Here is a 25,748-nt window from a genome sequence, read left to right on the forward strand (position 1 = left end):
TTAATATTTCGTCGTTGTCGGGTGGAAACCTCGTATCTCCAAGTTTCAAATTTGTATATTCTTTCGCAAAGTAAAGCCCTGCTTCATCATACAAGGCCGTCTCACAAAAGTAGTGAAAACAGCAGATCTATAAGCTTGTAGATCGGCTGTTTTCACTAGTTTAAATCATTTTTAAAATGGAAAATGCAAAACGAACGGTTTTTGGACATACAAGGTTTTCACCTGACAACGACGATTTACTAGTCCTGTGCCCGGGGGTGTGCACAGTATATGGAGCACAGTATATGAGGGATTCAATCAGTGCTGGGCGATTAACCGAAAATGGAACGCAATCTCGATTCAGACTCCTACAGTACGGCGATAGTACGCCGATAGTATGACGTCATGAAACTGTGGCAGGTAAATACAATGCTCAAAGAAATGAAGGGAACAAAATGTTCCCTTCATTCTTTGAGCTTTCTTAAATTGAGCAGTACTGCAGTATAGCCTACTATACTCAAATAAATTCAAATAAATGAAGGGAACATTTTGTACCCTTCATTTCTTTGAGCAGTATACAACGTTAGAGCAACAGTCCGCCCACCAGTGCTCCATCACTGTCTCCCCTCTCTCTCCCTCTCTCTGCCACACACACACACGCACACACGCACGCACACACACACACACACACACACACACACACACACACACACACACACACACACACACACACGTACACGCACACGCACACGCACACACACACACAACTCGCTGTCTCACCTCTCTCTCCCTCTCTCTAACACACACACGCAGTCAGAGATCATTCAAGCGTTCTTTCTCAGTAGAAAAAATTACTTTGCGACTAGTATTTAACTCTATACATTAAAAACAAAAACTTGTTACATGTGCAGCGGTTCCCGTGACTGACTGTCCGATAGACGTTAACGCTTGAAGGAAGAATGTAGTAAGCAACTCCTAGCTAGCACTGCGGCCCATTGTTGCCAGATGGGAAATGTTGAATTATTGTACCGGAGGCTTAAAATTATCGTATTTGACAGCCAAAAAAGAGAAATCACCCGTGTAAATAAGTTATTTCACCAAAAAATGCGGATTCAGTGGAAGAAACAACCGTGTTTGAGACTCTTGTGTGACAAAAACGCATCACATAATGCTGCGTGGAGTGAAACAGGACTGGAAAGACACGACCAGTGTTTTTACAGTGTTTAAGTACATATCTAGGGTCAGTTTGACTGATTTCTGGACTTGTTTTGAGAAGCCAAACCAGATCCCGGATCAGCAACTAGGGAATCTAGTAAATTCACACTCTTTTTGGCAATATGCCGAAATGATCTTAAATTTGCTGGAATTGAAGCCTAAGAGATCATTCAATCTAGCGCTAGACGAACATCAATTCTTGACTTCGTCGGTGGACTTCAAAATAAGAGCACTTTTTCCCGGTCTGCTGACTTCAAAATATACAGTATATACATTTTTTTTCTTCAGTTCTCTTTCTTCCAAATGGACCCTTATTTGGTTTCATTTTATGCTCTCAAAAAATTGTGTGAGAACCTTTTGGAGGAAAATCGAGATTTACATTTCAGCAAGAATCGCCCAGCACTAGATTGAATGTCCCTGAGGAGTCTCAGAAGTAATGTTGGAGAACCACTGTGACAGGCCAGTCTGTGATGTTATCTCCAAATTTGGTCACTTGTTTCATCATGTCAGAGAGACATTATTTGGGCATTGTTTCAGCATGAGGCTGTTACCATGGTGGCGACAATGTTTAATATCAGTGATGTAAGCATGCAGACTGTTTCACCCGTTTATGCCCATATATGGTGTTCTGTGATGTCAGTCAGTGGATGTCGGGCATTGTTTCAGCATGAGGCTGTTACCATGGTGGTGACACTGTTTAATATCAGTGATGTAAGCATGCAGACTGTTTCACCCGTTTATGCCCATATATGGTGTTCTGTGATGTCAGTCAGTGGATGTCGGGCATTGTTTCAGCATGCGGCTGTTACCATGGAGGCGACACTAAATTAATAGTTAAATGTCTTAGTTTGTATTGCACTAATTACTACCGTATTACATACTGATGGAGGAGGAGACTGGAGAGGTCATGAAAAATGGCAGTGAAACTAAAGCCAGCCCCTGCTATTGTCAAAGCCCATACTTAAAGCTCATATCTAGAAGTTTCCTTTGGCTTTATCTTGGTCACGTGTGTCATCAGCAAACATATTGTCTGGACACGTGTCTGGACACGTTTCACATTGTGACTCCTGTATCATGATACATTAAAAACAAAAGCTTGTTACATGTGCCATGTGCGGTTCCTGTGACTGACTGTCCGACAGACGTTAACGCTTGAAGGAAGAATGTAGCAAGCAGCTCCTAGCTAGCACTGCGGCCCAGTGTTGCCAGATGGGAAATGTTGAATTATTGTACCGGAGGCTTAAAATTATCATATTTGATTGCGACCGTAGGTCGCATTTACTATCAAACCCTGCACAAAGTGTAAGTCCGTCAGTCAGTCAGTCAGTCAGTCAGTCAGTCAGTCAGTCAGTCAGTCAGTCTGTCTGTCTGTCACACCTCACACGTCACACTCTTGCCCTGCTCATATCTCCGCAACCGTTGCCCCGATCCATGCCAAATTTTGCACACACCTTCCTTACCTGCCAAACTACAACCTCCAAGGACCCCCGGAGCTCCAGGGACCCCCAGGTCCCTGGGGGACCCCCAGATGTAAAAAATGACCAAATGTGCTAAACTGACCAAATGACCACCCCCACGGGGCTGCTCACGGGGAATTCCTGGGGACCACCCACTCCTGGTGCTCCAGAACGGATGCAAAAGTGGTGGCGCCCCCAGTGGAGGACCCCCTCCACTGCAGCTCACATAAAATGCCGTAACTCGGGCTAGGAGCGTCCGGGAGAGCCGGGGCCGGTACCTATTCGTCCGCCAAGGCAACGCGGAGACCCCACCCCTCATTTCTCACATGCCCTAGCGCCACCATGAGGCCGATTCTTGCAAAACACATTTTTGGACACTGCTCCTACAGATTTTGCCCTAAAATCACACAAATCGGTACACACTATGTCTACACGTCCCCCTACACCCAGGAACCAATGCCACTTACAGCCCTCTTTGTGTATACATGTCACCTGACGGTCGCTTATCTCCCGATTAGGGAGTCTTACTGGTACAGTATGAGTTATGAGTATTAACCCTGGCATCCTTATGATCTTCAAAAAGAATGTCACTTGTCACAAAAATAGCCGACCTAGCTCACTATGCGTTGTACAGTAGGTCGGCTATTTTAGCTATTTGTTGTGCACCAAAGTATACAGGGCGTAAGTGGTTAAAAGATAGCACCCTCCTTAAGTAACAAACAGTCTGCAGTTTTTAAAATGCCATGGTGGATGAGAACAGATAACAATATAACGAGGAACAAGAAATCAGAGACATCAAACAACCAATCTGCCGCTGTCCATCACTTTCCACACAAGTGAGAGACGAGCTCAGGGACGTGCTGGGCCCCTGATTCAGCCCGGGAAAAAGAGTTGGAGAGGCCCTCATTGCGTGCTATAGAGAGAGATCTCTCTATAGCGCTGCTGCTACTCAAAGATTTGCCATTTCAGATCATGACAAGTGACAAGCCAGTGGGGCAATTACTGTACATGAGTTATATTTCGTCGTTGTCGGGTGGAAACCTTGTATGTCCAAAACCGTTTGTTTTGTATTTATCATTTTAAAAATGATTTAAACTAGTGAAAACAGACGATCTACAAGCACACAACGCCTCGCGGTGCCGAGGCGTTGTGTGCTTGTAGATCTGCTGTTGAAGCAGGGCTTTGCTTTGCGAATTTTTTTTTTACACATTTGACACTTGGAGACACAAGGTTTCTGCCCGACAGTGACGATTTACTTTGTTTTGGCCGCCCAGCCCCCAAAATGGAACGAAGGTCGACATTTTATTTTATTTTTTTCCCTAATGGCCGGCCTGGACCGGCCTGGAATGAACCGGCCGTTCGGGAGTTGTCCCGCTTTTCCCAATGGCCAGCACGTCCCTGGACGAGCTGCCAGGGGAGCCAGGAGAGGATGTGACAGCAGGAGGGCCCAGAGATGGAGCCACAGCACAAACACACAGAGGAAGGAGAAAGAAAGCCAGGGACCGAGGCAGGGAGACAGAGAGAGAGAGAGAAAACAGACCATATCAACAGAGGAGAGATTTAGAGAGATTAAATCGGGAGAGCCGAGGACAAGAGTAAAGCAACACAGCCGAGATGGACAAATTAGAAAGATAAAGATAGAAAGTCAGACAGAGAGCGAGATAAAAAGAAGTAGAATGGTTTGTGTGTGTGTGTGTGTTTGGGGGGGGGGGGGGGGGGGATGTGGCCTTGTATCTTCAGCACAACGGTTCAACATCAACAATATGTTATTTCAACATATTGTTAGAGTCTATCTATTAAATGTAAACACCTGCACAAACTATTATGTGCAAAGGGAATATTTACAGTATCCAAACCTGGTATCTCACTGACTTGAAAGACTGGCCAAATTATAACCATGTACAATATAGTCAATAACAAACACATGTAAAACAGCATGTATCTCTATTCTATTCTATTCTATTCTATTCTATTCTATCCTATCCTATCCTATCCTATTCTATTCTATTCTATTCTATTCTATTGCTCCTAATAGAGTAGGTGCAAATACAGTGGGACTAAATTATCATTCTGTTGTGTTGTGTTGTGTTGTGTTGTGTTGTGTTGTGTCGTGTCGTGTCGTGTCATACAGTATCATATTTTATCGTGTCCTATACTATCCTATCCCTGGTTAGGTGCAAGGTTCTGTTCTCTGGCTCTATTCTGTAACAGACTAAAAAGATATTGTGGCACCAGAAATATATCTATAGGCATATACTTAAAAATAAGATAAAACAAGCACAGGTCTCCGCCAGGTCAGGTAGGTTATTGTGGCCTCCTGTTGGCGCTATGATAGGCCAATGTGAAAATGGTGCCATGTGTTCTTGGGCCTTTCATGGCAATCGGACGCAGCATGCATGATTTGTTGCAAAAGTTGACCTGCTGGTGGAGCTATAACAGGCCAATGTGAAAAGGGTGGCATTTGTTCCTTGACCTAGGGGGAATGTGCGTGCAAAATCTCAAGCATTTTGTTTTCAAAACGGACCAATCCTGCAAACTTTGGAATCCAATGTTAGCCAATCAGGATAGAATATGAAACATCAGACAAATCCGTCTTGATCACATGACTATAGAGATACTGTGTACTGATTTGCGTGTTTTTTCGATAAAATCTGAAGGAGTAATAGCAACGAATGTGTTTTACATAAGTCGGCCTCCTGGTGGCGCTATAAAAGGCAGATGTGAAAAATGCAGGGCAAAGGTTTTTCCTCCAAAATGGCATGCTGTGTTCATGATTTGAGGCACTTGGTTCAAAACAGAGCAATCCTGCAAGCTTTGGAAGCCAATCTTAGCCAAGCAGGATGGAATATGGTAAATCGGACAGATTCATGTTGATCACATGACGGTAGAGATACTGTCAAGTAGAAAGTGTCTACCGATTTGCGTGATTTTTTGACAAAATCTGTAGGAGTAAAAATGTGTTAATCGAAAATCGGCCTCATGGTGGCGCTAGAACAGGCCCATGTGAAAAATGTTGGGCAGAGGTTTCTGAATTGTCATCCAGGGAGTGTGTGTGCACAGTTTGGCAGTGACCGGGCCAACGGCGCCGGAGATATAACAGACGGACTGACGGACGGGCCGACAGGGGGCAAAACATAGTCTCCCCATGCCTTCGGCCTGGTGATGACAATAAGATTAGACCATAGAGCATTTACCCATCCTACCTGGTTCATGTTTTCCCTCCATTCTGAATTCCCATAGACTTTTTTCATATCGCGTCATATAAGAACTGTGTTCCAAACATAAACAAATGATCTAAGTGGTTTGACTCATATGGATATGAAGAATCAACTGATGGTGAGAAAACGCTAATGTTACTGTCGCCGAATTAGTTACATTTTCGCTAGAAACAGGCTTTATCAAATATGAGTGAATGACTATCATAAACCATACAGAGCCACCTCCCCGACAATATTGCGCAAACCGTTTGTTTATTTTTGGACCACAATGCTTATATGAGAGGATTTTAAGATGACCCAATGTTATTCTCCATAGAGAAATTACTTCCATGAACAGGGGGATGAGCGCGTCACGTCATGACTTCACTGCTCTATTACAATTACAATTTGGGTATTTAGCTCTCTTGGGGGTGCCACACCTTTGGTTGCTTTGTAGGCCAACATCAGTGTTTTGTACTCTGTGCGGAAAGTAACTGGCAGCCAACGGAGGGAGCGGAGAAGGGGGGAGACATTTAAATTTTTGGCTGGTTGAAAACCAAGCATGCTGCGGCATTCTTGATCATTTGGAGGGGCTTAAGTGCACATGCCGGGGGCCAGATAAATATAGACGAGACGAGACGAGACAAGATGAGATGAGATGAGATGAGATAGACCTTTAAACTTTGGGCAAAGTCTAGCACTGTGGCAGCAACAGCAGTAAGTATAGTATAACATAGTAGATAGTAAGAATAGAGAAGTAAGAATAATATAACATACAAAATTATATAAATTGGCATAGAGTCTGACACTAGACATCTGCACTTGGTGTGACAGAGTTAAATAATGTATCTATCAATATAGTATAAATGTACAACAGTGAATCTGTTGCTAAAGGTCTTATGACATCACATTTACTTTTTTTTAAATAAAATGTTTCATGTTTCCTGACCTCAATTACACCAAGAAAAAACCTGACCTTTCATCATTCAGTGGTTTTTCTGCAATCTGTAGTTTCTTGAATAATTAGGCTCAGAAAGGTGAGTTAATTTGTCTCTGGACGTACGCATCATCATCCAGGGGAGGGTGTGGTTGTAGGGGAGGGTGTATCACCTTTGCTGTTACTTTACATTGTGTTTGCATCGGTCCAATGCACCATTTACCATTCATCACTTTGGTTGTTGAGTTCACCCTCCCCTACAACCACATCCTCCCCTGGATGCGTACGTCCAGAGGAAACTGAACTCACTTTTCTGAGCCTAGTAATTCAAAAAACTACAGGTTACAGAAAAAACACTGAATGTTGAAAGTTCAGGTTTTTTTGTGTTATTGAGGTCAGGAAAAATGAAAAAATAAATAAACTCAAAATAAAAAAGAAGAATGAAATTTGATGTCATAAGACCTAAAGAATAAATGCGCTATAGATCATGTATAGACTATCAACAGATAATTAAATGATTGAATTTGAATTGAACTCATTCACTGCCAATCACGTACACAAGCTTCGTCTAGTGTAAGAGATATTGCAGTCACAGTCCTATCGGACCACATGAAATGACATCAGCGCAACATGAGATCCGCATCAGTTTCCTATATAATTCTTTACATTTTTTATCTCCGCCCCTTTGTTTGCGTTGCATGCATGTGAGAGCGAGACACGCTGTTTCAACGGCCCATAACTCGAGAACGGGTGGTCGAAAAAACTCACTTGTTTTTCTCACTTCAGCTAGGGCTGTCACAATTATTACATAATCGTCTAATCATGATTATTTGACATTATCGCAATTATTTTGTCATAATTGTCATAATCGTGAATGATGAAAAATGTCAGAAATAGTGGAAATAGCAGATCTACAAGCTCACAACGCGTCGCATCGCGATGCGTTGTGAGCTTGTAGATCGGCTATTTCCACTATCAATGTTATTTTTTAAGTAGTAAGTTGTCAAATATGTCAGTAATTTCTTCGTGTATTTAGGTTTTGTGTCATATCTGCCATGTGCAACTTCAAAGCCTAAAAGCCAAACAGAAATGTAATTGTCAATGACAAAAACACAATTAAATCGTTAATCGCCAATTATTTGAGTGACAATTAATCGTCATGTAAAATGTCATAATCGTGACAGCCCTAACTTCAGCCCCAAATCTCTATCTCTTGCCAAAAATGCCAATGCTGAAGGTTTGCCTCTTTTCGCCAAATGTTGGCCCATTATGACCTGCCCAGACTAGGGACACTAGGGTTCATGTGGTTAATAATATATTGGCAGTATGGTTCCCGAGGCGCTACAGCGTCACAGATGTGGATGAAAGCACAGCAGAGTTAGAAAAAGACACTTGCGAGCCAGGCACGTGCCGTGCACACATAGACATCAAAGGGGGCTTGAGCCCCTGCCCTTTTATACTGTAAGTCTGTAAAAAGTGCCCTCTCCAGACCATGAATTTCGTTAAAGAAATGCAAATGACCCCTTTCCATGACATACCTGAAATCCATGCCGTTATGCCACATCTCCGGTATTGTCTTGAAGGAACTATAGTCAACTTTTTTTTGAAAAACGGATGCTAAAATAGCTTCATATATGTGTTTTGGTTTAAAAATGACCACACAAAGCGTAAAATAATGATACAATAATCATTTTGGCCATTGTAGGGCCGACACTTTGTTTACATCATAGTCTAACATAGACAAGAATGTAAACAAAGTGTCAGCCTGACAGTGGCCAAAATGATTATTTTATCATTATTTTACGCTTTGTGTGGTCATTTTTTAAAACAGAAACATACATGAAGTTTATTTTTTCATAAAATATTTTTGAAACATCATTTTAAATATTTAGCATCCGTTTTCAAAAAAAATTGACTATAGCTCCTTTGATTATGCTTAGTTCAGTGTGGTATCACGCATCGAAAATAGCCGACCTCCAAGCTCACAACGCGTCGCAGCGCGACGCGTTGAGAGCTTGGAGGTCTGCTATTTTCTTATATTTCCACCAAAAAGGCCCTTGTAGACATTTCAGCCCCTGCCTCTCTAACATTCTCTGCGCGTCCCAGCGAGCCTCAACAGTGCAGAGCAGTGATTAACACAGCAGCAGCAGCAGCAGCAGCAGCAGCAGCAGCAGCACGGGCCAGGTCCACAGTGTAGCTTTGAAAGCCAGGAGCTCAGGGGTGAGTGCTGTCCATTAGGTCAAAGGATTAGCTAGGGTTAATGGAGTTGGAGAGACCAGGATATACAGTACAGTACCGTACACACCACGGTAACTTCTACAGCTTACCCACGCACCACTACACATCCGTGGTGGAACGTTTTACTTAGGTAAAAGTATCAATGATGCAAATGTAGAAATACTCTGTTAAGGTGCCCACACACCAAAATACCTATGAGAGTGGAATCCGCGTTCCGCCAATGCCTTTCAATGAGAAGGGGGCGGTTTCATGTCAGTGGAGGGTATCTGCGCGCCGCGCAGACCTTGCGTTTATGCTGGAGCAAAGAAATTCTCCACGCAGATTCTGGGTTCCCCACTCCAATGTCCAATCGGGTGAGTGGAAGGCGTAACGTTCCGAGACTCAGGAAGGGGGATGTTTTGTTTTGATGAGTCTCATGCACCCAAACTCTTCTCTTTTTAGCTTGTTGTTGCATCTCCCCTTCCAATAAAGTAAGGGCGAGAGTACCCTTCACCTGTCCATTATAGAGTTGACACGAAAACATAACCTGGCCAACGTACGCTAGTCTACAGGCTACAGGGAGGGAGGGACTTGACGGTGCGGGAAGTAAGTGACAGGCGCGTCACTGGCTTTGGGACGGAATACGCTCTCTGCATTTTTAGTCAACCGCGCACCAAAAGAGTTTATCCGCTGCCGACCATATTTTGGTGTGTTAACCCTTTAACCCTTTCAAGTAAAAATCTGGAATTCAAAATGTACTTGAGTAAAGTAGCCTACTATAATATTTGAAAATAGACGATCTACAAGCTCACAGTGTGTTGCATCGTGAGCTTGCAGATCTGCTATTTTCAAATAGCCTATGTATAAAAGTTGGCTAAAATGGATCATGTATGTTTTATAATATAATGATTTATACCTGCAAAGTAATTAGTAACTAAAGTTTTCAGATAAATGCAGTAGAGTAAACGTACAACAGTTGCCTCTTAGATGTAGTGGAGTAGAAGTAAAAGTATTGAAAATTGGAAATACTCCTGTAAAGTAAAAGTACCTCAAAATTCTGCTTAGCTACTTTACACCACTGCTACACATACTCACACACACAGTGTTTCCACGCAAGTGTGTCACATTCACAACTGGCTTTTCAAGTGATGTCACCGTCGAGCAAAACAAAACCTTGTATCTCTGATTCTCCGTAGTCCAAGGTTTTCCCTTGGCAGCGACAATCCATCTGTACATACAGACAGGGGTGTCGCACCAAATTCTGGGCCCCGGGTACAAGGATTCACTGTGGGGCCCCTGTGCTTTAACTATTGAAAACCGCGCTGCGAGCTTGTAGATCTGCTATTTTTTTTAAATCATGAAAATCTTTGAATATTTCAAATCCTTCTACGTTTTTTTGAAAAATCACACTGTTTCGATGTCAGTGGAGCTCAAACCTTTTCATGTGAAGGACCCCAGAAATGATATGTATTTGGCCACGGACCTGCATCTCAAAATATTTAGTTCCAGGGACCCCCCAGAAGCGAAATTTGAGTTACAAAAGTTCGCTTAAAAAATACATATATTCAAAGATTTGCACACATTGTCACGACTTTTCAAAAATAGCAGATCTACAAGCTCGCAGCGCGGCACTCGGTGCCGCGCTGTGAGCTTGTATATCTGCAATTTTTCAATAGCTAAAGTATAAAATAATTAAGGCCCCTCCACACCTTGGGCCCTAGTAACTCAGTCCCACTTTCCTACCCCTTGTGACGCCCCTGCATACAGATGGAATCTAGCAGCATTTGAAGTATTTCTCGTTGTGCAGCGGTAATTTACTGCTGCTACCTCTGGCGCTAAAGACATCTAATAATAGAACTTCTCCCACAGTCGACGGGGTGAACATTAGGACACAGGTCCCAAAACAGATGAGCTGCAGTAAACGACTGGAGCTACACTAAATCAACGTGCATGAGGGGAACGGAAACACAGCTTGCAGTTATTTTATGATGTAGAGCTCAGCATCTTCACGGTGTCTGCTAAACTCACTCAACGCAGAGGTCTACACCAAGAGATACTACCTTGTATAACCATAGTGATGAGACTTTCTCATCACTTAGGGCATTAGGGCATTCACCAAATATTCAAATATTTGAATATTCGAATATCAAAGTCACTATTCGACGCTGTTCACCGAAGTCGAATATTCGCTTATTTTTATTTTTTTATTGTTTTCTCTTTAAAAAATATATAGTTTATAAAGCTTGGCTATATAGGAAGTCATAAGAATGCGTTGTCAATGCCCCTGGTGGATGAATTTGTTAATGCTCTATACCTGGGGTTCTCAAACCTTTTTAGGCTGTGACCCCCAAAATAAACATATTTGAACTGGGGACCCCCACCCTGACAAGCACTTGGGTATTACATTTAATGTGTCTCGGTTCCGCTCACAACACGAGGCATTGTGAGCATGTAGATCGGCTATTTTCACAATGTTCGCCTCTTGCTTTCTTAATATTTGATAGTTTGGCCAGTCCTGTAAAAATCACTATTCGTGAATGGCCTAGCACACATAGACATCAAAGGGGGCTTGAGCCCCTGCCCTTTTATCCGTCTGTAAAAGGTGCCCTCTCCAGACCACAAATGCAGTTTTTACTATGGTGAAAGAAATGCAAATGCCCTCTTTTCCATGCCAAATCAAGAGAATTGCCTCGTCCAAACTCTCCTGAACTTGAATGCAGCATAATTATGTTGAAAGAATTGCCCTCTCTGTGTAGAAATCCATGCCGTTACGCCACACCTCCAGTATTGACTTGATTATGCTTAGTTCAGTGTGGTATCGTATCAAGCACCGAAAATAGCCGACCTCCAAGCTCACAACGCGTCGCAGCGTGACGCGTTGTGAGCGTGGAGGTCTGCTATTTTCGATATTTTCACAAAAAGGCCCTTTTAGAGATTTCAGCCCCTGCTTCTCAAACATTCTCTGCACGTCCCTGTCATGGTGTCTGTTAAACTCACTCACAGGTCTAGACCAAGAAATACTACAGTACCTGTATAACAGTTGCGACCGTCAGATCGCAGTTACTATGAAAAGCTCCACCGGCTGTCAGTCTGTCAGTCTGTCCGTCACGTCACACTTTTGCCCTACTCACATCTCCGCCACCGTTGGCCCTATCAATGCCAAACTTTGCACACACACTCCTTGGATGGCAAGTACAACCTCCATCACTCATTTCTCACATGGCCCTCTTCTAGCGCCACCATCAGGCCGATTTTTGCAAAACACATTTTTGGACACTGCTCCTACAGATTTTGGCCTAAAATCACACAAAGCGGTACACAGTATCTCTAAAGTCAAGTCATCAACATGGATCTGTCCCATTTCCTATATTCCCTCCTGATTGGCTACGATTGCCTTCTAAAGTTTGTGTATGCGACCTGGAGGTCGCTTATCTCCCGATTAGGGAGTCTTACTGGTGATAGTGATGAGACTTTCTACCATAACAATAGTGAGAGAGACAACCTTTTGCATTCAATCATCAGAGATTTCTGTCTTGTCAGTTCTATACATAGGGATACACTAATACGATTTATTTTTTAGGTTGATACCTTTATCGGATTATAATCTTGGGATAATAAAGTATTATTACGTTAGGGGAGTTACAACCAAGGGTCAAACTTTGTTTGCTGGAATTGAAGCCGATGGAAGCCACGATCGTGTCCATGTTGTGGAAATTCTCTAAATCAGGATGTAGACCGAGGTGTCGGCGATCTAAGCATTTTTGGAAGTAGATTCCGAGATAAAGCTGTTTCTTTGCAGCTGCAATGAATAGGAGCCTATGGATATTACACGCTTCCTGATAATAATAATCTATATTGTTCCCGAAAGGAAATTTGTCTTCACAGTCTGTTCAAACAGGAAACAACACATAACAATATAACAACACAAACATATCACAAAGACAGGTCATCAGTACCCCACTATACACAGAAAGCCCCTCTTAGCGACGGGGGCACAAGCGTAATTTGTATAGGGTTGATGGGTTTAATAAACCCAAGGGCCCCCCTACTGGGGGCAGTATTATAAATTATCGTCGTTGTCGGGTGAAAACCTTGTATGTCCAAAACCGTTCGTTTTGCATTTTTCATTTTAAAAATGATTTAAACTAGTGAAAACAGCCGATCTACAAGCACACAACGCCTCGCACCGCGAGGCGTTGTGTGCTTGTAGATCTGCTGTTTTCACTATTTTTGTGCGACAGCCTTGTACGATGAAGCAGGGCTTTGCTTTGCGAAAGAACATACAAATTTGAAACTTGGAGATATGAGGTTTACATCCGACAACGACGATATGTATTTTGTCATTTCCAATATATCAGGGGTCTCTAATCTCCTAATCTATGGGCCCCCCTCACGGCAGTACAGGGCCCTTTTGATCTGAAAACCCATGCAGAATAAGATCTAATTTCGCCCCTGGACGGGGGCGATTGTCTAGCAGATTGTTAAGTGTGGCAATGGCTGAGGGGACAAAACTCCTGCTAAACCGAACCCTGTGCCACTTCAAGGTTCTGTATCTTCGCCCTGATGGCAAGAGGTCGAAGTAGCGATGCAGAGGATGGTCAGTGTAATTTTGTTATTGAGAGTGCTAAGCGTGTAGTGGCCTTATTGTTCATATCAGCAAGTGTGGGTGTGGGAAGTCAGACGCAGTGTAGTCGCAGCAGAGCATGCGCCTGAGAGAGCAGATAACTGGGGAGTAAGTGATGGTGGCCGCCGCAGCACCTGTTTACCTGGTAACCATGGCAACCAGGTAACACGTACCTGGACGTGATAACGGGGCCGTGGCGTTGCACCGTGGTAATTCTTATCGCGTTCCTTATCACGTTAAAGGAGCTATAGTCAACTTTTTCATTGTAGGGCCGACACTTTGTTTACATCCTAGTCTAGACTAGAATGTAAACAAAGTGTTCGACTGACAATGGCCAAAATTATTATTTTATCATTATTTTACGCTTTTTGTGGTCATTTTTGAATAGAAACACATATATGAAGCTTATTTTTTTATAAAATATTTTCGAAACATTATTTTTATTTTAGCATCCTTTTTTCAAGAAAAAGTTGACTATAGCTCCTTTAATTCTTATCACATTAATTCTTATCACATTAATTCTTATCACGTTCCTTATCACGTAGTTCCTTACAACGTCTCCCAGCACGAGGCGTTGTAAGCTTGTAGATCGGCTATTTTTGGCAAAGAGGTTTGCAAAGTATTTGACGGTTCAAGTGGTTAAATGTCTGAAAATAGTAAAATACACATCAGTCCAACATGATGACAGTGCTGTCAAACAAGTCTAAGCTGTCTAAGAAATCTATCATCATTTTTAATCTGCGACACAATTTTATACAATATGTAGTGGGGGGGTCCCTGCTTCATCTCTCTCTGAGCTAAGGGGTCCTTGGCCTGAAAACGTTGAAGACCCCTGAAGTAGGGTATGCTTTGCTTTCTACTGGTTCTACCGAGTGAAGACCCGCCCTTGCTGCGGTTGCCGTTAGCATTTGGGACTGGAAATAGACCTGATAGGGGGGATAGAAAGGGATTTGAAATTGCTGAAATATAGGCTTCATTTAGGGCATACATGGGCAACTGGCGGCCCGGGGGCCACATGCGGCTCCCACCTTCACTTAATGCGGCCCGCAGGTTAATACCGGAATATTGATATATTATTATATTTCAGCTGTTACAATTCCAAACATGACCTGCTTTAATTCTGTCATTCTATATTAGTAGCTTAACAGTTTTACTGCCAGATGTTGTTATTTATTTATTGGATTTTGTGCCAGCAAAAGCACCTTACCTTTGCAATGTTATAGACAAAGATGTATTAATTTTCTTTTCTCCTTAAATAGGTGTACTTTCGCTATACTAGCAGTAGAGGGCAGCCTCATGCAAGAATTAATGTGAAATGGCCGCGGTAGGCTACCGTCCGTCAAGACAGCTCAATCGCTACAGAGCAATAGATCCAGAGAAAATGACAACAAGTGTTTTGTTACTCAATTGATGCTAACGTCCAGTGGGTTTTTGAGAGCACTTTTACGGGAGCTGTCTCTACGGTACACACCCGCGCGACCCCTCATCAGTTTAACAAGGTACAAAAGAACGAGCCAAAGAACGTACAATTGGCATCGCGCCGCCGGGAAAAATGGGGCGAACGGGAACGTCCAAAGCGGTTATAGAGTTAATGACTAGTATAGTAGTATTAAAATGTATTTTTTTATGTCCAACGTATTTGTATTTAGGTTCATAAAGTTAACATGAGTATATCAATAATGTGTTTGAAATTAAATCCAAATGTTACATTTCAGGATTCCAATTAAAAAAGAACAACAAATTATTCAGGATTCCAATTCAAAAGAAGCAAAATGCGTTTTGAGCTTCTTTTGTATGAGATACTAGAATGACAAAGGAGGACGTAGCACTATGCAATGTGGCCCTCTGGAGTGAAGGTGGAAATATAGTGGCCCTCGCCATCATCAAAGTTGCCCACCCCTGATTTAGGGTCTGTAGACAGACACCAATGTTGTGACGCTGTTAGGGATGGAGCTTGTTCGTTTTTATTGATAATGGGCACCTTATCGATCCTGCTTATTGAGCCGGGCTTTTATCAAGTGAGTAGAACTGGTATCTTTTTTGTATTGGCCAGTTTTTTTGACTGTGAGTTTGTAGCTGACCAAAATCTATGAAGATGACAATTGACAAAAGTAACACATTTTATCATTAAATATTTGTAAAACAATCATTCATTAGTGTGCAATAAGTGTTAAATGGCTATATATTATTAACAGTATTGTAATAATACAACACAGGCCTTGGTTTGTAAAAACAAGCATTGTTTCCAGAAAAAGAACACACACAAACAAACACGCGCGCGCGCGCGCGCACACACACACACACACACACACACACACACACACACACACACACACACACACACACACACACAAAAGGTAAAGGTTGATAAAGGTTGCAAATATCAATGAATTCATGTCCGCATGCGGTCAGTAATCGATAAATGCAATATCTTGGTCCCCAAGACCTGGCCTCAAACCTGGAGCGACAGGGCCCCCTCCCACCCCCCACCTGTTCAGAATAGCCTTCCCAAGTTGACTTAGATTTCAACTCGTTATTTTATTGCTTTTAATTCCTATCTTTTGCTTATCTGAGTTTTCCTCACCCCTGGCCCCCACACGCAGGTAAAGCATCTTTGAGTACCAGGGACGTGCTGGGCCCCTGATTCAGCCCGGGAAAAAGAGTTGGAGAGGCTCGTTTTTCTTTTTTTTTTCTTTTTGTCGTTGTCGGGTGGAAACCTTATATGTCCAAAACCATTTGTTTTGTATTTATCATTTTAAAAATGATTTAAACTAGTGAAAACAGCCGATCTACAAGCACACAACGCCTCGCACCGCAAGGTGTTGTGTGCTTGTAGATCTGCTGTTTTCACTACTTTTGTGCAACAGCCTTGTATGATGAAGCAGGGCTTTGCTTTGCGAAAAAATGTATACATTTGAAACTTGGAGGTACGAGGTTTCTGCCCGACAGTGACGATTTACTTTGTTGGCCGCACAGCCCCCAAAATGGAACGAAGGCCGACATTTTATTTTTATTTTTTTCCTAATGGCCGGCCTGGACCTGAACCGGCCGTTCGGGAGTTGTCCCGCTTTTCCCAATGGCCAGCACGTCCCTGTTGAGTACTTAGAAAAGCGCATGTACTGTAAATCCCAGATATTGTTATTATTATTATTGTTATGCTGCTGCTGACATTTACCACACATTCTGATGTAATTGAGCTGCTTAGGCTAACTAGGGCATAAGACACAGACACTGGATGAATGCAGTGTTGTAGTTCTGTTACAATTATGTAAAGAAGACTTCCGCTGCTTATCCCTGGCTGTGGGGTGGAGATCAGTCTAAAAACGGGTCTGGGAGGAGTGGCTGCCTCTGAGCGCAGAAGCAGGCCTGAGATAACCCTCCCGATGGCAGGGAAGACCTCAAGTGCTAATCCTCTGCTTCCTGATATAGTCTTGTGTGAGAGAGAGGCAGCCTATAACCAGCTCACACAGCCAGGGGCGTCACAAGGGGTAGGAAAGTGGGACTGAGTTACCAGGGCCCACGGTGGAGGGGCCCTAGTAACTTTAACTATTGAAAAACAGCAGATATACAAGCGCGCTGCGAGCTCGTAGAAAAGTCGTGAAAATGTGTGCAAATCTTTGAATATGTATTTTTTAAGCGAACATTTGTAACTCAAATTATGCTTCCGGGGGGGTCCCTGGAACTAAATATTTTGAGATGGGGGTCCATGGCCAAATTCATATCATTTTGGGGGTCCTTCAGATGAAAAGGTTTGAGCATCACTGACATGGAAACATAGGTTTCTTGCACACATTTTCACAATTTTCAAAAATAGCAGATCTATAGGCTCGCAGCACGGCACTCGGTGCCGCGCTGTGAGCTTGTATATCTGCTATTTTTCAATAGTTAAAGCACAGGGGCCCCACAGTGAATCCTTGTACCCGGGGCCCAGAATTTGGTGTGACACCCTGCACACAGCATCATGCAGGGACCTGGCCAGTGTGGCCACCACCAGCCACTAGCATCGGGTTGGGCTATGCGTGACGCGTACCTGTCGCTGTGTCGGATTAGCGTCAAGTTGCCTTGGTGTTTAAATGTAGAAGCATGCGTGAGGGTTGGTGACTATGTATGGTTCTCCATGCTTAAGAAAAATCCCTACATTTATGTCTGAGGAGGAAGTGAAGGATACAATTGCTACAGCAGACCCGGGCATTGTGCGGCCCGGGGGCCGTATGCGGCTCTGACCGGCTCTTGTAGGGTTAATGGCAAATTACAAAATAAACACATTTTCTAATTTTACCTCATGCATGGACTAAAGCTGCATTTATTTTGAAGTTTTTTTATTCACGTACATATGGACGCAATGCGTACATCAGCACGTGTGTGTGATCTGTGATTATTGGATGTTGTCTCAATAACAAGCAGGTGGTCAGACTGGTCACACATCAAGACAACCTGCCTTACCTTACCCATCAAAAATGGCTAAAGTGGCTAAAAAAAGAAAAGTCACTGCCGAATGCCGGGTTTTCAACAAAAATTGGACTGCTAAGTATTTATTAGAGTACTTACTGTACTCTGTTCTTGTTTTTTTCTTTTTTTCTTTTTCATACGTAACTTTGTAAATAACCTTATACTGCTGTGCTGCCTCTGGGCAACACATTTTCCCCCTTGGGATAATAAAGGTATCTATCTATCTATCTATCTATCTATCTATCTATCTATCTATCTATCTATCTATTTACTGAAGTAACGGAGGTAAAGCTTTGTGTTTAGTTTGCGGGGGAGCACATCTTGAGGGGAGCACTGCCTTTTGGCCCGGCCCTCCACAGTATTTTCTGTTGTTCATGTGGCCCTCCTGGCTACAGGATACAAAGCTACAAGTGAATTGTAGCTTTGACTAGGCACGTCGTGCACACATAGACATCAAAGGGGGCTTGAGCCCCTGCCCTTTTATCCGTCTGTAAAAAAGTGCCTTCTCCAGACCATGAATGTGGTTTTTACTATGGTGAAAGAAATTGATTACGCTTAGTTCAGTGTGGTACCATGCACCGAAAATAGCCGACCTCCAAGCTCACAACGCGCCGCGCTGCGACGCGTTGTGATCTTGGAGGTCGGCTATTTTCAATATTCTCGACATTTCAGCCTCTGCCTCTCTTAAAATTCTCTGCACGTCCCTGGCTTTGACATTTTGATGAATGACTTGATCAGGCTCATGCGCGTCAACGTCTGCACACAGTCATCTGTGGTCCTGCCTCAGCAACAATAGGTTCACCTGAGGGACAGGGGCTGTCAGATTTACAAGTACATCTGTCCTTGCCACCAGCGGATGGACACAGATACAGAAGCTGATAGCACATGGATGGACACAGATACAGAAGCTGATAGCACATGGATGGACACAGATACAGAATCTGATAGCACATGGATAGACACAGATACAGAAGCTGATAGCACATGGATAGACACAGATACAGAAGCTGATAGCACATGGATGGACACAGATACAGAAGCTGATAGCACATGGATGGACACAGATACAGAATCTGATAGCACATGGATAGACACAGATACAGAATCTGATAGCACATGGATAGACACAGATACAGAAGCTGATAGCACATGGACGACGGGCACCAATTTCCTGAGTAATGACTTCATGAGTCATGAGATAAGTTTGCTGCGGCGGTAAAGCTTTTAGTGCTTAAGATAAATCACTGATGTCTAGGTTATGGACATAACCTCACACATGTTCCCGCGGTACTGAAGGTTATTCTGTGCATTCGTTTAGAACAGGCGTTTACTCACAGCTTCCGAACTTGAGCGGACAAGCATGGGCGTCCATGGGGAAATCCTCCAGCTGCATGGGGCATTCTGCTGCTATGGTTAATCTGGCAGAAGGAGGACAAATAAAAATCAAGCATTTAATTTCTATATCCAAAATATAGACATGCTGCGTCATTATCTTCGTTGTCATCATCATCATCAATTCTACTAATTACAACAGACAGTTGTTAATCAACTGTGCGTTATCGAGGTCATAGTCAATCTCAAACCTGTGAAAATCATAATAATGTTTAAAAAGGGAAGGTCATTGACTCTAATTAAGTTTAATTTTTTTTTTTCTCAGATAGTTAACGGTGGAGTCGAAAGTGATTTCCATAGCAAGGTCCAGTAAGCATCCAAGCCAAGCCATAATGATACCTATTAACAAAATAGGATGCATTCCTGTGTGTGTACAAATGGGATCCAGAATGGTTTATAGAATAGAACAAGGCTGCCCTCCAGTGGGGCGATCACAACGGAGCACAATTTACCAGAACAGAGAGAAGAAAAACCCAAACTGTTTACTTAAGTTTGACCTGCTTTTTCTACACATATATACAGTACAATCACATGTCTTTCTGTCTGTCTTTCTCTCTATATATATATTTTATTCACTCTCTTCTTCCCTTTTGCTCTCTTCCTTAGAATTGTTATCGTAACGGGCATTTGGAGGTAGAAAGAAATAACAACAATAAGCGCCTCATGAGGACCCAATGTAACAGCATAATCCTGTGCACAGCTATGGCTATACACTAGGGGTGTAACGATACATTTTAATAGCGATTCGATACATATCACGATACATGGTTGACGATACGATGCATGGACGTGGGGAGGCATAGCTCAGGGGTAGAGAAACCGTTATTAGAGCACGAAGGGTTCCCGAAGGGTTCCCAGTTCAAATCCGGGCTCCCCCTGAGTTAATGTCGAAGGGTCCTTGGGCAAGACTCTGAACCCCACATTGCTCCCGGTGAGCTGGTTGGTGCCTTGCATTGTTTCCTCCGCCACCGGTGTATGAATGTGTGCGTGAATGGGTGAATGTAATGCACAATCTCTGTAAAGCGCTTTGGATAAAAGCGCTATATAAATGCACCATTTACCATTTATGGATGATATTGGTTCATTCATGGTTATACGATTCGATTCAATGATTTAAAATCAATATAGTAACTATTTAGCAAAGACATTAAATCTGTGTGAAAGGTGTGGATAGTGCAGCTTTTTAAGGGAAACATGTATTATTATGGATATAAATAAGTAAACCCAGTGATTATCTGCCAAACACATGGACATTGTATATTGACAAACCCGCACCTTGACATGAACCCAGAGATTACACAGATGTATCGATAGACCAGTGTAGCTATATGGAAAGGAAAAGTAATTAAACCCCTCCTTTTACATTTTCTTCTTAAAAATGCTAAATATAATGCACAAGTAGGTAGTATCGATACAATCGATTCTTTGCACTGCCAATTCGATACGATACAAAATCAAACGATACTATTCGATTTTTAATTTCATTTCGATATACTATATATATATATATATATATTCGTTAAAAACAATATTTCGATGCAGTTACTATATCGTTACACCCTTACTATACACAGTATACAGTCCAGTGTTTCTCAAACTTGCAAATTTCAAGGTTTCTTAACTCTGACAGTGTACAAATGGAACCATTTGGTTCCAATACTGTCAGAGTTGCAGACTTGTATGGGTCAATTTAGACCCCCCTAAAGGAACCTACAGAGTCCCTGGAATCCACTTTGAGAACCACTGCTGTAGTCTTCTCTAGAGCAGACTAGACAGACAAACCACACAACCCAGTGACATGCTGCCCTCTAGTGGGTGTATCATGTAAAGACATTGTTGCCATCACCCACTTATTTCATAAACATTGTCTGACAGCTCATAAGCTTTCCATGTATGAATGCCCTGAATGTGGACACTGGTCTACAGTACATACATGATAGAGAGAAATGAGCCAAACATGAAAATATACAATATAAACACAATGAACTTGAATAGGATATAGCAGTCCCTTGGGGTCAAGGGACCGCCAGGGGTCCTTCAGTTTCAAATGTTTTTTTTTATTTGAGCAAAATACATTAAGTCAAAATTAGGGGTGGGCGGTATGGTGCTAATTATCATGGAGACGATACAATGTCTCCACGATATGCCTTTTCAGAGCTATCGTATGTATCGTGATACAATTGAGGGAGCCTTGTAAAAAATCCCGTTTAATCGTTAATACAGAGATTCATTGCAGAATTCAATTTAAACCTGCATTTTGGTCTAAATCAGTAGTTCTCAAACTTTAAAATGTCAAGGTCTCCACTTAACTCTGACAGTATACAAATGAAACCAAATGGACCCGTAAGGGTCCATTTGGTTTCATTTGTATACTGTCAGAGTTACATACTTGTAAATTTCAATTTAGACCTCCCAAAAGGAACCCAGAGAGTCTAGTTTTTGTCAAGTAACTTGAAAAATAACCATCAAAACCAACGTGAAAAAGAATCGTGATAAAATCGTGTATCGTGATACAGCTTGGGAAAATATCATGATATTGTATTTTTCCATATCGCCCACCCCTAGTCAAAATATAAAAAGTATATATAAAAGAATGTATACCAGCAACAATGCATGCTCTTTTTTCTGTTTTTTTCCCCCCCACATAAAATCAAAAACCTGCCAGGGGTCCTTGAGGGGATCCTAGAGGGTTATTAGATTAATGATTGATATTTAGGAACCAAATGGACTCTTGAGGGTCTGTAACTCAGAGAGAGTACAAACAGAACCAATTGGACCCTTATATGTCCATTGAAAGTAATTGTAATAGGAGGGTTGGGGTTAAGTTGGGAATCACATGGATATAGGATTATGGAGAATGTGGAACGTATTGCATTATATTGAAATAATGTATAACCAGCCACTGCTTTGTATGATGTCCAACATCCCCACCTAGTGGACTACTTATGTACTGCGTGTGTGTGTACAGTATTAGTGGCAGTAGTTGTAGTAGTAATAGAACCGGTACAAGTAGTAGTAGTAGTAGTAGTAGTAGTAGTAGTAGTAGTAGTAGTAGTAGTAGTAGTAGTAGTAGTAGTAGGAGTAGTAGTAGTAGTAGTAGTAGTAGTAGTAGTAGTAGCTACTATGAAAAGCCTAGGCTCTAATGTCATCATAAACTAAGGTTAAGGTTACTTGCTCTGCACAGCTGTTCTGTGCCAAAAGAAAAGCGAAACCCAATAAATCAGCACATCCCCTCAATTTCTATCTCATAAATTAATGTCTTGTATGCCTTGATTACGTGTTCCCGTTTGGTCAGAACACCATGCTGTTACAATCTGCCACTGCTAATTACACTGTTGATGGCTTCGGTACCAGGGTTGAGAGTGTCCTTTTAGCATTTATCTGAGATCAATTACTGGCCCAGAGATGTGTGTTCATTAGCAAGGTGCTGTACTACAACAATATACGTAGATTATCAATGTGGGGGTCTGGACTCACACCCATGGATATCGTCGTTGTCGGGTGAAAACCCTGTATGTCCAAAACGGTTCGTTTTGCATTTATCATTTTAAAAATGATTTAAACTAGTGAAAACAGCCGATCTACAAGCACACAACGCCTCGCACCGCGAGGCGTTGTGTGCTTGTAGATCTGCTGTTTTCACTACTTTTGTGCGCCCGCCTTGTATGATGAAGCAGGGCGTTACTTTACGAAAGAACGTACAAATTTGAAACTTGGAGATACCGGTACGAGTTTTCCGCCCGACAACGACGATATGCAAAACGGGACTCTGTGATAAATAAATTGCACTGGACAGCTTTAATTAGTGAATCCTTGCTCCTGTCACCTGCTGGTGTCAATACTTTGAAATCTGGCAGATGAAACATCATGTCAGCCTTCACTAGTATTAAGTATTACCTTCCCCAAGAAGTCACAGAAAAAAATATACTAGAAAATACAATGAAATGTTCTCCTATCAAAGGTGTTTGATAGGAGAGTGTCGCACCAACCACTGCTCTGATTCTTGTTTGAGAACAACCATCTAGTCATAGATTGGAATAAATGATATGTTAATCATAGAGAAGTGCCTTTTGTGCAAATAATTTGGTTTGAACATGCATCATTGCAAGAGCCCTTCGTTGACCGGGGTATATTATTGGCCTCTTAATGTTTTACCTCTATTCTACACCAAATCACCTTGCCAAAAATATCTGTATAGCTGTTTTTTGCAGAATGTTTGCCTTTTTTGCACTGATTATTATTATTTATGTTACTTTTATATGCTTTTTTATTGATAGGTATACAGTAGGTTGACACAAAATGGGGAGAGATGGGGGAAATATCGAAAATAGCAGACCTCCAAGCTCTGCCACCCGTTGTGAGCTTGGAAGTCAGCTATTTTCGGTGCTTGACACCACACTGAACTAAGCATAATCAAGTCAATACTGGAGATGTGGCGTAACGGCATGGATTTCTACACAGAGAGGGCAATTCTTTCAACATAAGATGCTGCATTCAAGTTCAGGAGAGTTTGGACAAGGCAATTCTCTTGAATGCTGCCTTCAGCTATGGCATGGAAAGATGGCATTTGCATTTTTTTCACCATAGTAAAAAAACTGCATTCATGGTCTGGGAGAGGGCACTTTTTACAGACGGATAAAAGGGCAGGGGCTCAAGCTCCCTTTGATGTCTATGTGTGCCTGAGTACAAGTACAGTATATGAATTGTGGATAATCAAATCAAAACCTTGTCCTTGCTATGAGAGACATGTCATGGTACAGTAGCCAGGGCACAACACTTGTTATCGGAACAGCCACTGCAGAAGAGCAAGGCATGCATAAATAAAATGTCTCTCTAATAACCCTGTTCCCAGAACAGGAATGCATTGAGTCCACTGTGAAACCATTCTAATGGCTTGCAAGCATTAATACCAAATGTAGATTTGTAGCAGTTTAAAAGTCAGTGGATCAATAGTCATTTTGTTTTTACTTCCTCCCACGTCCATTTACTTCCACTTCCTTGTTAATATTTGATTTGGGGTTTATAGTCCAATTAAACCGATGACGCACCATTACAATGAAAGCCATGACAGCATGTAATTGAGATGTTTCTATTCGTGTTGGCATTATGGACTTTGATGTATGACCCGTCTAATACAAGCATTGTACTACGTAGCATGGAAGCTCCCTAGGCATTCTGCAGACATTAGGAGCACTAATAACTAATGACAAAGCATGGCTCTGTGTGCTTTAGGTTGCCACTCACTAATCTATCTGTCAATGCTCTTACATAACATATTGTCACAAACGTCAACATCAGCTTACTGTACAACAGTGGTTCCAAAACGGTGTGCCTCGGCACACTGGTGTGCCTTGGGATTTTCTGCCAACCACAGATTGTTATTGAGTTGCAATACAGTATACAACTATTTAACGTTTAAATATCTTTTAATTTACATGTGTGCACTTATTTCCCAATACAAAGTAAATTCTGTACCCTAAAAATATATATTTTAACCACTTTCAACTGGTCGTCCCTATTTTGGGCAAACTTTTGGGCCATTTAATTTTAGTATTATTTATTTTTATGTTTTCAAAATTTCCGAAAATAATTAAAATAGAAGATTTACAAGCTTTCAACACTTCATGATGTGATGCGGTGTGAGCTTATTCTCTATATTTTAATATAAACGTAGCAACCTTGTGGCTGGTACTTTCCTAGTCCCAGTATGTTGTATACCTAGTACTGACACCTTTTTGCATCTTTTATCATTGCTGTTATTTTCTAACTGGTGTACTGCCTTTGGCAACTGAAATTGACCCAATCAATAAAGGTCTATCTATAAAATAGGGCCTCAGTGGTTAAACTTTATATTTGGCACCCCACTATCCTAGCCTGGGTGCCAGCTAGAGCCCTGCACAGGCCTTAAATGTGGGGCCGGGCCTGGCCCTGGCCCGTGGACTTCAGTCTAGGCCCGGCCCCTGGCCTGTTTGGTGCCGCTATTTAAAGCCCGAGACGCACACACACAACGCAAGTAAGAAATCTTCCTCCACCCACCGTTTGTTATGTGATTCCTCACCGCAGAAAATTAGACATTGATATTATTGTCGGCTTGCCGTGGTTACCTGCCATCTCGTAAAATACGGAGTATCGTCCAGTTACTAAAGACCCATCCCGTAATGAACTGATACGGGAGGTCGGGGAATCAATACAGGGCTATTTATTTGAGAAATAACAGTGATTCTACAGTAGAGCTCCTACGTTTCTTGTCTCGCTATATACGCAGACACACACACAAAGAT

General features: G+C 42.2%; 2 protein-coding genes across 3 annotated transcripts in view; one reads left to right on the forward strand and one right to left on the reverse strand.

Annotated features, from left to right (window-relative positions):
• Positions 1 to 25,748, reverse strand: part of gabra5 (gamma-aminobutyric acid type A receptor subunit alpha5) — a gene marked incomplete at both ends in the record, with an annotated part of 84,465 nt that overhangs the window by 46,754 nt on the left and 11,963 nt on the right. For both annotated transcript variants that reach the window (XM_080735378.1, XM_080735377.1), the window contains one exon: positions 19,411 to 19,493. In XM_080735378.1, the coding sequence (XP_080591504.1) occupies positions 19,411 to 19,493 (83 nt within the window). The remainder of the gene's footprint in view (positions 1 to 19,410; positions 19,494 to 25,748) is intronic.
• Positions 1 to 25,748, forward strand: part of gabrb3 (gamma-aminobutyric acid type A receptor subunit beta3) — a gene marked incomplete at both ends in the record, with an annotated part of 147,973 nt that overhangs the window by 35,319 nt on the left and 86,906 nt on the right. The window lies entirely within an intron of this gene.

The sequence above is a fragment of the Nannobrachium achirus genome, assembly GCF_963921795.1.
Source record: "Nannobrachium achirus genome assembly, chromosome: 1".
Taxonomy (NCBI): Eukaryota; Metazoa; Chordata; class Actinopteri; order Myctophiformes; family Myctophidae; genus Nannobrachium; species Nannobrachium achirus.